The sequence below is a fragment of the Taurulus bubalis genome (genome assembly GCF_910589615.1).
Source record: "Taurulus bubalis genome assembly, chromosome: 2".
Classification (NCBI taxonomy): Eukaryota; Metazoa; Chordata; class Actinopteri; order Perciformes; family Cottidae; genus Taurulus; species Taurulus bubalis.
Genome location: NC_136590.1, coordinates 11,209,504 through 11,223,223, shown reverse-complemented (window position 1 = coordinate 11,223,223; position 13,720 = coordinate 11,209,504). Strand labels below are relative to the sequence as shown.

General features: G+C 38.2%; 1 protein-coding gene across 1 annotated transcript; it reads right to left on the bottom strand.

Annotated features, from left to right (window-relative positions):
- Window positions 1–979: 979 nt before the first annotated feature.
- LOC306753471 (pleckstrin homology domain-containing family S member 1-like) lies at window positions 980–11,927 on the bottom strand. The gene is made up of 16 exons (XM_079237336.1): window positions 11,892–11,927; window positions 11,408–11,445; window positions 10,286–10,383; window positions 10,091–10,209; window positions 9,814–9,948; window positions 9,280–9,355; window positions 9,155–9,184; window positions 8,681–8,734; window positions 7,878–7,937; window positions 7,609–7,736; window positions 7,389–7,433; window positions 7,148–7,273; window positions 5,265–5,387; window positions 4,436–4,531; window positions 2,644–2,779; window positions 980–2,541 (listed from the first exon to the last, which is right to left on the bottom strand). Exons 2-16 carry the CDS (start codon window positions 11,430–11,432, stop codon window positions 2,470–2,472), a joined length of 1,323 nt encoding a protein of 440 aa, XP_079093462.1. The 5' UTR covers window positions 11,433–11,445; window positions 11,892–11,927; the 3' UTR covers window positions 980–2,469.
- Window positions 11,928–13,720: the final 1,793 nt, after the last annotated feature.

Genomic DNA, 13,720 nt, shown 5'->3' with positions numbered 1-13,720 from the left:
GCTTTTGTGTTCAGTCTCAGGCGCCAGAGTGAGGAAAATGTTTGTCGCAATATCTGAACATATGAAAGGTTTTATGTTGTACTGCAGATTCCCACAATATATCTCAGGGTGTGCAGTCGGATGTACAAAGTATACTTAACATTCTAATTTCCACATTTAACCCCTACATAAGAGCTGCGTGGCATGTTTGTCAACACCAAATCTGTAATTTTTCATCACTTATTTTGAGAACATCATTTTTGGCATAGCAGTGTTGACGATATATAATTGCTGATTAAAACAATCTTTAGGCTTTTCATTACACCCGTTGCCTCTCTTCCTGTTCTATATAATGCATGTGCCGTTGTGATTATCACCCACTTTAGAAGGTGGCTTATTTAATAACCACTGCATTACTATATCTCTGTCCACAGCACACCACTTCTAATAATAATGGCTTGTTGTATTCTCCATGAATATGCAAACTGAAATATACAATATGATAATTAAAAAAAACAGCGTTGCTACAGAAAATCTTCAAGTTGTATTATTCTTAAGATAAATGGATCACATGGTCATATGTGCAGGCGATGAGATAAGAAGGGAAACAGGAAGTGCTTATTCTTAAGAATGTACCCTGCTGGGCAGGATACAAAATCCTCGCCAACTTGTTATAATGAGATACCCTTCAGCTCTCACTTTGTGCTTCAGCAAATAGAACAATGCACTGACTTTCCTTCAAAAATGGATAAGATTATTAGAAGTGTATTGAAACTGGTCAAACATGTAATAATGTCTTGAGGAGTAAGAGGGCACTTGACATGTCAACATGAAGCTACATAATGAAACTTAAACTGATGTTTTAGCAACAATTCCAGTGAATTATGAAATGTTGCTGCTTTCCTTAGTCCCAAGAAAAGGCTTTTGAAGAAAAGCAAATTGTCAGTGTTTTTATCAATCTGGTAAAATGTATAATTTTACAAATAAAACAGACTCAGTGTCACAGTATTTGCTGCACCCTCGCAAAGAATGCATTTATTTATAATGGTGTAATTTTTCATACAGCACAGTTTCAGTATCACAGTTAAAGAATAGCCCTAAGAGATAAATCATTTCAGAAATCAAATAATGTTTTTGTTACAACTCATATTTGGTTAATAGCTCCATTAAAACTTAAAACATTAATCATGGAAAGCTGATACGCTGTCATGGGAATATTAACAATGTCAGATCATTTGATCTAGGAGTTTAGAGCTTTGTCCTCTTGTGGACGTCCTTTTGCACTTTAAATATAAAACTCTGAATGGTTTGTTGCACTTCAAGTGAACAGGCTTTGCAAATAATTTCCATTTGATGTTGTCTTTGTCCGGGAGTGGCATTGGTCACCAGATGTAATTTTAAAAAGATAAAATAAAAAATCCGACTTGCATAACAGCAAACTACCCTCGGCTGTCAAAGTCACCATTTCTGCTTCTAATCGGAGAAAAATAGTTGAAATACCGCCTGAGGCTCATCCCCATTCTGTCTGCTTATTTATTCACAAGACACTCCTGAGGTGTGGTCAACATTAAATACTCGTCTCTTAATGTGTTTCTTCTTCCTTCTACTCTAATTAACTTCTAAGCATTCTCGAGGTAAATAAATAAAGATTTTTTTTGTCACCACAACACATTACTTTTTTTGTTGTAACTACAACACATATCCAAGAAAGGAATATTAACATACAACTCCACCTATTTGTGTTCTCAAGTAGCTGTCATTAGACTGGCATGTCTTACAAAGAAATGTCATTCACACGCCACCGACTGGAAAGGATTCAGCCTCGCTGGGTGATGACACAGATATGCAACTTGAATATGAATATGTGTGGCAACAGTGGATCTTTCCAAAATATAATTGAATCACTTCTTCAGAATCATGATCTTCACATCACTTTGTCATTTGAGCGCCGTTGCTTCTAGTCATCTTGGACTGGAAGATAATTATTAAAAACACCATTCTTACAGAGGTAACAGTAACCGTGTGCATATTTCACCATGTTTACACGACACACCCTTGCACCATCAGAATTGTATCAATCGAGTCCAGGAGCTTGTGTCGTGAGAAGGTCTTTCTTCAGCGTCATACAGGCGGTATGAGGAAATATGTGTCGGTTAAACCTCTGCCTTTTGTTTCCTTCTAAGGAAGGCTTTTGAAGATAAACATCTTACCTTTAGTATATACAATACACAATGAATGACATCATAAAGCATGCTCTGTTAAAACTGCATGAATCTTTTTACATATAATGCAAATCATGGCGAATGAGATTTTACAATCATTAAATAATCACGTTAAGCTGTTCTAGACGTTTAAATCGAGTAAACTAGTAGAGCGACTGATCTATAAGAACTGCCCACAGCCCTGGGAAAATACTGTCAATTATCTAAAGTGGTCAAGGCAGGGTGCAAAACCAACATATTGTGGAAATAACCGTCCCAAATGTACCGGTCAGTCACTGCAGGGACAGCTGGGTGAATGCAGAGGCTGGCCCCCAGGTAGACGCAGGATGGTCACCTTCACCTGAAGCGAGAACAAGATGTAACCCGTCAGATGACTCGCCACACATTCATCGCCACATCCCGGATGCTGAGTTAGTGTTTTGTGTGCGCCGCATGATCGTACCTCATTTTTGAGACACTTGCTGATATAGATGTTGAACATCTCCACGCTGCCGGTGTGCAGGTCATTCACTGCCAGAATTTGGTCTTCTTTGTGAAACAGGCACACCGTCTGTGGTTGGCCTGTCCACCCAGCCACCCTGTGACCAACACAACCACACATTCAGATTTGTACTTTCATCCCGTAGCTCTCATTCTGACAGAATCTGACATATTATGCTTTACATTTTTTTAAATTGTATTTGAACATCCATGTCATGGTCAAATAACCATAATACTTCAATATTTTCCTCCTCCTGGAACTAACAGGAACCCTCTCCCTATAATCACCACCACCTTGCATTTAATATCTGAGGCCACTGAATGTCTGATGAAAACGGAAATGTGTTTGTCATAATCTGCAGATATCTACTACTGTCCTTTCTACTCTACTGCAGGGTTTATGCATGTCTCTTTTTTTTATGCATGTCATTTTCTTATAACATTAGCATTTATAGCAATATATATATTTTTTTGTATTCTTAATTCTAAGTTTATTGTAATTTTGTGTGGAAAGAGGACCGAGCAAAATACGTTTTTCATTGTACGGAATAACTGTCTGTTATCTTTGTATATGACAATAAAAATATCTTGAATCTTGTCTTACGGAGAGACATTCCAGCCGCGTTAAATCAATATGCTTCTATTGAATACATCTATACTGTCTACACACGTCACACTTCACTTGTTGTTTTCCTGTGTCATTGTGACCCGAAGCAGATTGTCATGCTTCAGATCTAGTTTCTATTTAACCCCTTGTTGGAAGAGAGCTGTCTCTCTGTGTTTCAGGTCTGCCATGCCCCTCTCTGGTCTGATAATCCTCACCCGAGTGCCTGTTGATCCTCCACACCAGACTCTCGGTGGATATCTACTCCCAGAATCCGTGTCCCTGAACTTGTAGGCCCTTAAACTGTCTGTTGCCGTGTTAAAACTGATTAATTAATTAATTCTTTGAAAGCACCAAATCTGCTAGTTCCCGCCTTTGTTAGACTTGGTGACCTTTACTAAAGAAGCCTCTTAAGGGTCAATCTTCTTTGTGGCTAGTTGGGGAGACACGTATTGTCTTTTTATTTTATTCAAAATTATGAATTATATAGAATAATGGAGTTTTTATTTTGTAGTTGGTGTGGCTTCTCTTGTTTGTTATTTTGGCCTAAGAGATCCTGACATCTTTGCTTCTGTTTCTGTAAAATTAGTTTGTTTCTGTGTTTATCATCTTCATATAAATAAAAACTTGTACATAAATTGGTACACATAAAGTGCTTCAACAGCCATTTCTAAGTTTTTTTATGCCATTTTTCTCTGTGAGCCCAATAGAGCCAGGCCTGAAATTAAACTATAAATGGTGTGTGCCTTTTCACATAGCAGCTGAGAAGTAAGACAGTGTTTTTCTACATCTTGAGAATTTGGATTTTGTACAATTAATGCAAAGAGCAGTTACATAGTTTGAATACATGCCCACATTTTCACACGGTACAGCTAAATGCTCCGACTCCTACCCCAAAATAATTAGACAGAATTAGCCGGCCGTGCGACATTAAGCATACCTCACATTTCTCAAGTGTAAATAATATGCTTGGTTTGTAGGATGACAGTTGGAAATGTTGGAACGCATCTGAGGGATTATTGAAGACCGAAAAATTAAAATGTGCACAGAATCATTTCTTTAACCTTTCCACTTATCTCAATCAAAGCAGTCCAATAATATCTGTATTTTATATACTGCACTCTAGTAAATGGTCTTATTTCAAACTTACCTTGGTTTCCCATCCACTTCTGTTAGTGTAAGGTATTTTTTCAAATCTGCCTGCTTGACTAGAAGATCTCTCTCCCCTGGAGCGAGGGTGTCAAGGCTTGAAAGAAAAAAACAAGACAAGCTTTATTTAGGATATTGTATCACTTTGCTATCGAGGAAAACCTAAACCTAAATATTGACACTTGACATCCAAGGCAATTGAAAATGTTAATTGAACTTGAAAGGTCATTTCCCAAAATGTAGATGAAGTTATTGTTTGAGTTGCATATTCATTTTAGTAAATCTTAAGTAAAGTGTTCGAAGTAAGTAACTCAACGATAGGTGCAAGGAACAAAAAGATTAAAATCAGCCAGCCTGGGATGTTTTGAACAATAACAAAGAAGCTGAGTATCTGTACAGATTTCCTTTGGACAACTCTTTAACATTCTGCGGGCAAAGTCGCCTGAGTTACTAGTGTTTAATGTTGAGCACTGCTTATAATCATCTAGCTATCATCATACCCTCAGAAACCACTCAAACCAGTCCAGCAACATGCCAACGCTGGCCTCAGCATTCCTGTCGGGTTTCTTACTTGACTGAGTCACCTTTTTCTATTTGTTCTCTGTAACAATAACAAAGCTGTTTCTGTATGGTCGGCAATAGCTCAGTCTGTGTTTCAAATGTGTTTTTGTACTATTAAAAGTACAGCAACTGTTGAATGAATGCTAATTATAACTATGCTTCAGTTGATCATCACACCTCACATAAAATGTCCCTATTTGTAGTGTATCCCTTTGAAAAGAGAGGTGCCCACTTGGTGGTTACTTCTATGGATTCAAGGGCGATCTCACCTTTCAGTAGAGCTATGTTTCTCCAGTGTCTGCCCGTTTTGTCCCTCCATCATCTCTACAGGAGAGATGGCACCATTGTCACTGGAGCTGCTGCTGAAGTCGGATGTCAGACGTCTTTTTTCTCTGCAAACGCAAGTAAGATGTTGGTTTGTGTCTCAGTTACATTCAGTTACCAGTCGCTGAAGAATTATTGGTTCACAGCTAACAAAAGTCCAGAAGACAGCTTGGAGAGACAGTGGGAATGAACCACAACAAGGCTTTCATGAAGCAGGAATCAAGGCCAGCGCTCTATGCTGAGCATGAAGCAACATCTGAATCTGCATGAACTGTGTGAGGGGGGGTGAGGGGGGAGCTCCCAGGCAGACAGCACAAGAACAGATTTCAACGCTGTATTAGAAGCCTTGGATGGACACATTAGTCTTTGTGGCAGAAAACAACGACAATAAAAGAAGAAGAAATTGTTTGATGATCGGTGAAAGAGCCTTGCGCACTCCAAAAAACAAAAGAGGTTTCCCTCAGTTATACAAAATGAGCACCAGATGTCTTGATATTTATTAAAATAGTTCACAAAAGCAGCATGAGAAAAGCAAATCATTCCCAAATCACTGTAGCGGCGCCAAAGAAATTCTAATTAAGAGACACTTTAGAAAGGAGTCTTTTAACTCATATGCCAACATTGGTAGAGAGGATGTTCTTCAGTGTGGCAGCACAGCAGGAGGCCAACAATCAGACATCAGAGTGAAATGCAGAATAATCAAACTGTTTTGTAATACAACAAATGTAGGAAAACAAACAGCAGGAAAGTGTATTTCCATCCAGGAGATGATGGCATAAACCTGCTGGAAGAGACACAATGTGGATGCTTTTAATTGATCGCCTGCTTTTGGCTTGGTAAACAAGCAATCAGATCTGATTGGCTAAAACCTGCCCTCCTTGAGATGCTGTGGGAAACAGCAGGTCTGACAGTCTGACTACATAGACTATTTTTGAGAGAAAAGGAAATGATTCCTTCTCCATATGTAAAATTGATTGACAACAAGAAACTGCACGCAAGGGTATTTATTCCAGCTTCAGCCTTACGATGTCTGGTATGACCAGCAGCTTTTGGTGGCTAACATTAGCTAATGTTCGCGACAGAGATCAATGATGTATATTGTTTTGTAATGAGCACAGCTGAGTTGGTGTCATGGTCTTGATATTTTTCTTGTAGTTTGCTTCCTGCTTGTTTTACCTGCCTTTTTGATTGTCGGCCACGCCCTAATAAGTTACACTTGTCCCTAATTAGTCTTACACTCCTGCACACCTGATCTCACTCCCCAGATCTCACCATTTAAACCTCTGTAACTTTGTCGGTTCATCTTTTGTTGCTGAATAAGTTTTGTTTGCATGTATCGGCGAGCTGTACCTGGAAGACTTTTTCTTTATTGAAGTATCTTCACATTATCTGCCCGTCTCTTCCTGTCTGTCCTGCTCCCAGACTTTATGACTCTGCCCTACTTCCATACAAGGTCTATCACCGTGCATTTTCATGGTTTAATAGTTTGTTTTATTCTGCATGATCAGTGCCACCTTGTTCAGGTAAAGCCTCTTACACAAGATGAAAAGATATATATAGCGTCAAGCACACAAGTTGCCAAACTGGCTCTGAGGTTTTGCCTTTCGTAGATTCTCGACTGACCTTTAGTGTCAATAGTTCTCTGCTGTAAAAATAACACACTAATTGTTGTCAGTTCAGGTATTTGAGCCAATGAGGTTGCGACAGCTATTTCTGTATCTAGGGCACTGGCAAAGCATGTTACACAAAGAGTATAGTGAAAAGTCAGAAATACACACGGCCCACCAAAAAGAAAGCAACCTTGCAAAGAAAAGAATCAAAGCTCTACCTGTCCTCAGCTGCTGTCTCCTCATTGAATGGAGGCAGCGGTGAAATCTGTGTCCTCAGCTTGTCAAACACTTCAGTGACAGACCTCATCAGGGTGCCTGTGGTAACCGCCTGGACTTCACGGTCCCTAAAAACATTTGGCACAGTGATCTTTTTTCAGTCTCAACAATATTAACAATTCTCATCATTATCGGGAAACCTGATTTTTTTGTGTGATCTTTCACTCTGTTAATCAAACTTACGCTGCCACTTGTGCGTTCTGGCTAACTTCGTACATTGATTCATATCTGCAAGGGACAGATATTCAAAACAACAGAACTAGTATTAGATCATGTAGAAGTCAAGCAACAAAAGTGAACAAAGTAAAAGTAGTGAGGGTGAATGGGATTTGTTGTGCATTTATGACTAGAAATAATTTGATCAGATCAATACGCTGTCGCATATACAATAATCAACACTCACACTGAGTCCATGCTTTTGCGACGGACCGTGCCCGTTTCCCTCCGTGAATGTGTTAAGTAGGCTCTTGGATAGTCATAGATTGGAAATACAGGCGCTGATGCTCGTCTTGTGTCATGAACTTCACCCTGCTGGCCAACCAGAGAGAAAGATGACATACTGTATATGCAACCAAGAGATAGATCACCTTCAATTTGCCATCACCCAGTTTGACAACTTTCCTTTGAATTAGATTTCTGTTCACTAATTGCAATAAAGTTAAGATGTCACACCTTTTCAGAGTCCAAGGCATTCGAGGACGGATCAGACATCGACCGAAGTTTCAACTCTGCCTGTAAAAGACAACATTGTATGTATACAATATTGTATTGGCATTATTCTGTCAGCAGAAAGTGTTTTGGGGGGGGGAATTATGAGACAACCCCAGACGAAAAATGTGTATATGTTGCTCGCAGAACATTCATCTCATTGCCCCTCGGTTTAGATGCATTGGTAATACATTAAGCTGTCCTCAATTATAGATAGACTGCAATGTATTTGAATTTCCAGGAAGAACACTGAGAGCATCTGCCATAAATTCACCTGGGTTAATATTGAATTTGAATTAATAATTATAATATTTTGTGAGACTTCTTAATTTCTGGCACTAAACTAATCGGTGTCTTTACTGGGAGGACTTCATGTACAGGTGGTGTCAATGTTTTACATATGAGTGCATTGGTAGCTGAGTGTTTACAGCGCATGCAATATAACCGCAATGTCTCGGGTTCAATTCCGGTCTTGGGACCTTTGTGGCATGTCACACTCCTCTCTCTCTCCTCCTAGTGTCCTATGTCAAATAAAGGTAAAAATGGCCCCCATAAATATTTGAAATGATGTGTACAGATCAACAATGAGGATACACCGATTCACATGTCTTTTCCATCATGAAAATAAACCAACACACCAAATAGATCCACACAAAGGAATGCCATTGTGTCTCAGTATGTATCGGAGTTAGTATCAGACCAACAGGATGCATGCATTTAGAACGATTAGCCAATTTCCCGCAAGGCGTACAACATTGTGGACCGACCTCAAAAAGCACAGCTGCAGATTTCTTTTTCCGCATAAGGGGTTTTGAAATAACCTGGTCAAAAGGAAGAAAAGTCTCATTTCAAAAGTCAAATAGAGAGTGGGTCGATGGTTGCTTGTTGCTTTCACCAGGGACAGTGAGGGAATTCAGACTGAACCATTGTGAGAATGGAGGAAGAGGTCGATAGCAGGAAATGAAGGGTGAAGAAGAGTGAAAAAGATAAATGCAACTTATCAGATGACAAAACTTGTTAGTATTCATTTGAGCTAGGCGACAACAATAATTGTGAAAAACATTAAGAAATAGTTCAATATTTTGAAAAATATGGTAATTTGCTCTGTTTTCTAGGAGAAGATCGATATCACTCTTATATTAGCTGGAGCCAGCAATCTGTGAGCTTAGACTAGAGCAGGAAGACTAGAGACATAGGGAAACACCTAAACTGGATCTGGGGGTTGTCCTTTAAATATTTACCTCAATTGTTGACTGCTTATTAGACAATTCCTAAAAGAAACAAACAAAAAGAAACGCAGTGTAAGAGACTCTTGGTCTCAATAAGCTGTGACAAAACATAATAAAGAACTAAATTCTCAATGTACCTGTGAACTCACACATTTATGTGGCTTGCTTTTCAAGGCTTCAAACAGGTCGGCGAACCAGCCGTCCACTTCCTGGCTGAAAGCAACAGGGGCAAATGAAACACTTGAAAACCAATAATTTTGGGACTCCAAAAATGTTTATTTTAAAATTCGTTTTATTTTATAATTCGTTTATTTTAAAATTCAATTCCAAAATCAAATATAGAGGGGAAATAGTGACATTTAAGTAGCAATTTGGTGTGTGCAGAGTGGAAGGCAAAGCCATTATCAGTTGATAGACAGTTACTAAAGAAAAGCAATATCATAATTTCTTTTTGGTTGTTTGAACTCCCAAAATAGTAGATGGGGTGAAGTGTGAAAATGGGAGATTATTATTACGTTTTATAAAGCGCCGTGAACGTGTCAGCGGGGGCCGTGGGAGGAGAACTGGCCAACCCAGCTGTGGCCTGAATCCTGGTTACACCATCATCACCTACTTTTAAATTGATTCAATCCATGTATCTGGGACCATTTGCTGCACAACCGCTGACTGACCTGTTCTCCCCGATGAGGAAGTAGTCCCGCTCAGCCGCCCTGATGTACAGCACACAGGATGGGGAGCACTTTAGGTTCTTCTGGACCCAACTCCATCTCTGGTGTTTTTCAGGGCTCACATGCAACAGTGAGATACTGACAAACGGAAACAAATGACACATATGTTGAAAAGAAAACCCCCAAATGTCTTGCTTTATCTTCTCTGAAAAACAAAGCAGATGTAACTGCATTTGAGAGCTATTAAATAGGGTGAATTAATTCATTTGTGTAAACATACTGCGATAAGTCGATCCCTCCAAGGGGCCTGTCCTTTTCCTCTGGATTCCTGAAGTACTTCAGCAGGTGCTCTTGCTCACTGATTTTGTACAGTACAAAATACCGCCTCTTCCAAGATTTCTGCAAGAGAAACACGATTAAACACAGACACATAAAGAGCGTCAAATTATTGCATCCATCGTGACCACTCTGTCACCTCTGTCTTCAACCGTTTTTGGGGAGGAGACTTGAACAGGTATCCAGATCTTATTTCTGCCGTATCTCCGATTGCTTTGTAAAACATCGCATTTCCGCCTAAAAGAAAAAGAAAAGCCGGTTGTTTTGCGATCAATATGTTTAAATTGTGTCTTTGTTGACAGACATCTTCAACTTTATGTTCCTATACTTGCTGTCTGTGAAATCCAGCAAAGGATTTAGATGAAGAATGAATGATGTGACAAAAAAGACTAAATGAATGTATGTTTACATTGGTACCTGTTAACACACTCATTACTGTTTTTATAATTTCCCCATTATTGTTAGTATTTTTAGTAACATTATCTATATAGGATGTGTGTGTGTGTGTGTGTGTATGTATCAATGTATATGTATATGTGTGTGTGTGTGTGTGTGTGTGTGTGTGTGTGTGTGTGTATATATATATATATATATATATATATATATATATATATATATATATATGTTTCCCTTCTACAGTCATTCCACAACCTCATACTTATGACTTTCTATCTCATAATTTCGACTTTCTATTTAATAATTGTGACTTTGTATCTCATAAGTTTGGCTTTCCATGGGGATATGTTTATTATCACAGCTACATTTCCATCTTATTTTTTTCTTTTACTTCTTTTACTTGGGCTTCCATAAGATGTATACAACCCCTAACAACAACACAATATAAAAATAACACTAAGCCACTGCTGACTATAATGAGCTAACTCTTTTGAGGGTCTGGAGGTTGCTCACCAACACATCCGATATCACTTAACAAGAACAATCAAAAATACACCGGTATACATTTTGCTCACTCATCAGTCTAAACCTGTTATTCTCTTTCTTTTGCTTTTCCCTTTTGTTTGTGTCTTACTTTGCATAATGTATTGGGTCGTATATATGTGTTCATGTACTTGTCTGCACTGGTTTTGTACTCACTTTTCGAAAACACAATAATAATAAAAAAAACATTGGTATATTAGCACATTCTAGGTTTTCTTTTCAAAGTCAAATACATATTTTATAACTTGACAAAGCAGTTACAAAAATACAAATAAATAACTACACTTAACACCTAAATCAAACCATAAATCGGATGACCTACCTGTGCTCTTCTGGCTCTTATGCATTGTGACACCACACCTAAACCAAAATAACACAGCAATGTGTCACTGTCGCCTTAAAACAGCATAAAAATATCCATAAGAAAATAGTTAACCTTTTAAACTAACAATGCAGGGCTTAAATAGGCTCCCGCCTCTGACAAAGCAGAAAGTGAAGTACGGCTCGATGCACAAAACAGAGGCGTTAATAATTGTATGTTCATTCTTATTTTTGATTTGTACATATTTTCAGTAGAGGTAAATCTGCCGTTAAAAAAGTATAAACATCTCGAGCCTTGGTTAACTTTTACACAATTTAACACTCACTGTTTAAAGACAGAATCATACATATGTTGGCAAGTGGACGCTTATTACATTTTGTATCACGTCACAAAGCAGTACGTTAGGAAAGACAAACAATTCGAACACATGACACACTATACACGCTGGCTCTAACAGTAAAAAACATAATATTGGTCGTCTTACCTGTGGAGCACCTTGAGAGATACTGCTCACCTCGCTCTCCTTGACTAAGTGTCGCTGCATGAGGAAGCTGGATGCTGGAAAACAATGTCATATATTCACACAGGGAACTGGAGTTTCTGGTTCCTGAACTCAGTTGCTTTTAAGGTCTGCCTGTGCTATTGTTCAGCTGCAGAATTCCGTGCAGTAAAATATATTTTAAGAATGTATGGCACCACATTAAAGATCTCTGGTGACAAAAGAAAAAGTTGATGCCAACTTGTTTATAGGTTGATATCTCATGAGGGCTAATGGGTGCAGCAGGGACAGGGACTTATACAAGGTAGGTCACATATGTAGGGGAGGTTGTTCAGTGGGTTGTTCCAGTTCATAAATATATGTAAGACTTAAAGGAAGTCACAATTACTGGGCCACGCCAAATCATCACTGAGTGAATTATAGATGTGTTTGTCTCGATTGTATTCATGCAAATCTGTGACAGTGGTCACAAATGAAAGCTTACTGCACCGATATCCACTTTAACAAACTTTGTCCTCAAAAATTAAAACAAAACATACTTTAACACTTTTGTGTCACTTTTAACACAAAGATATGTGTCACACATTCTTTAACCCGCCTATTTAGCATTTATAAGCACTATATACACATTTGATAAATGGTTGTAGCACAACATAATGTTGTTATAAGCAGACACAGAGACATTGTAAGTGTTTAGTACAGAATTTGGCAAAAAATAAATAAAAATCTGCTATGAAGACAAATTTGAAATTCTTAAACATATATTGTCATTTATTATCAGTTTATGCATCAGCCTTTATTTCTGGTTGGTAAAAAGTAATTCATAAACACATATCTGTGTATAACTGCATTATAGTGTATTATAAACCATATATTAAATGTTTTACATAGTGCTTATAAATGCTAAATAGGGAGGCAATATTAGAAGTTGGAGCATAAAAACACATGCTTTAGATTAGTAGGTAATTTATAGAGAAGCAATATTTCTGACTGAAGTTTCTGGAGGTCAAATCGAGACAAATAAAAGACGTTCCTGTTTAAGATTTCAGATATCTAAGCTGAGTTTACATCACATAAATTAAGGTGACGTATCTCTCGGCATCTCTCTCTACAGTGGTTGTCTCAGCCATCACTGATTTGGAAATTGTCCTGCAAATGTCGGTTTGAACAATCAGTCGATGCAGCACTCAGAGCAGGGGTGTCAAACTCATTTTCACCCCGGGCCACATCAGCATCATGGTCGTCCTCAAAGGGCCGGTTGTAACTGTAACACTGTATACATTTAACTCCTCCCGAACATAATGTTAACTGTCTTTGTATTAGATTATTGTTTATGCAAGTGTAAAAATATTGTACATGCATTTATATAAATGTAAAAATATATGGAAGCAAATGTCTCTGTTACTGTGACAGAAGTCCATTTAATTTAGGGTTAAGAAACCCCCATTGCTAAAGATCAAACTTAAAACAGAAGAAAATAACAAAAGCAAAGATCAAACGCACGTTATTATATTAACTTTCTTCAAAGCTTTTTTGTCACAGTTGAGAAGGACATAACTGGTCCAACAAATAATTGTGAGCAAATAAAGACATGTATGTGGTCTGGGGCAGTGGTTCTGAACTGGTCTGGGGCAGTGGTTCTGAACTGGTCTGGCTGCAGGACCCACCTTGACCCCTTAATGACAAGCTGAGATCCAATGCGAGGAACATTTTCAACTTCTCAAATTGATTTAATGATATGGTGCAGTTTAAACCTGAGAAAGTACACAATATCACAGTATGCCAACACTTTTTTTGTTGTTGAAATATTCCCT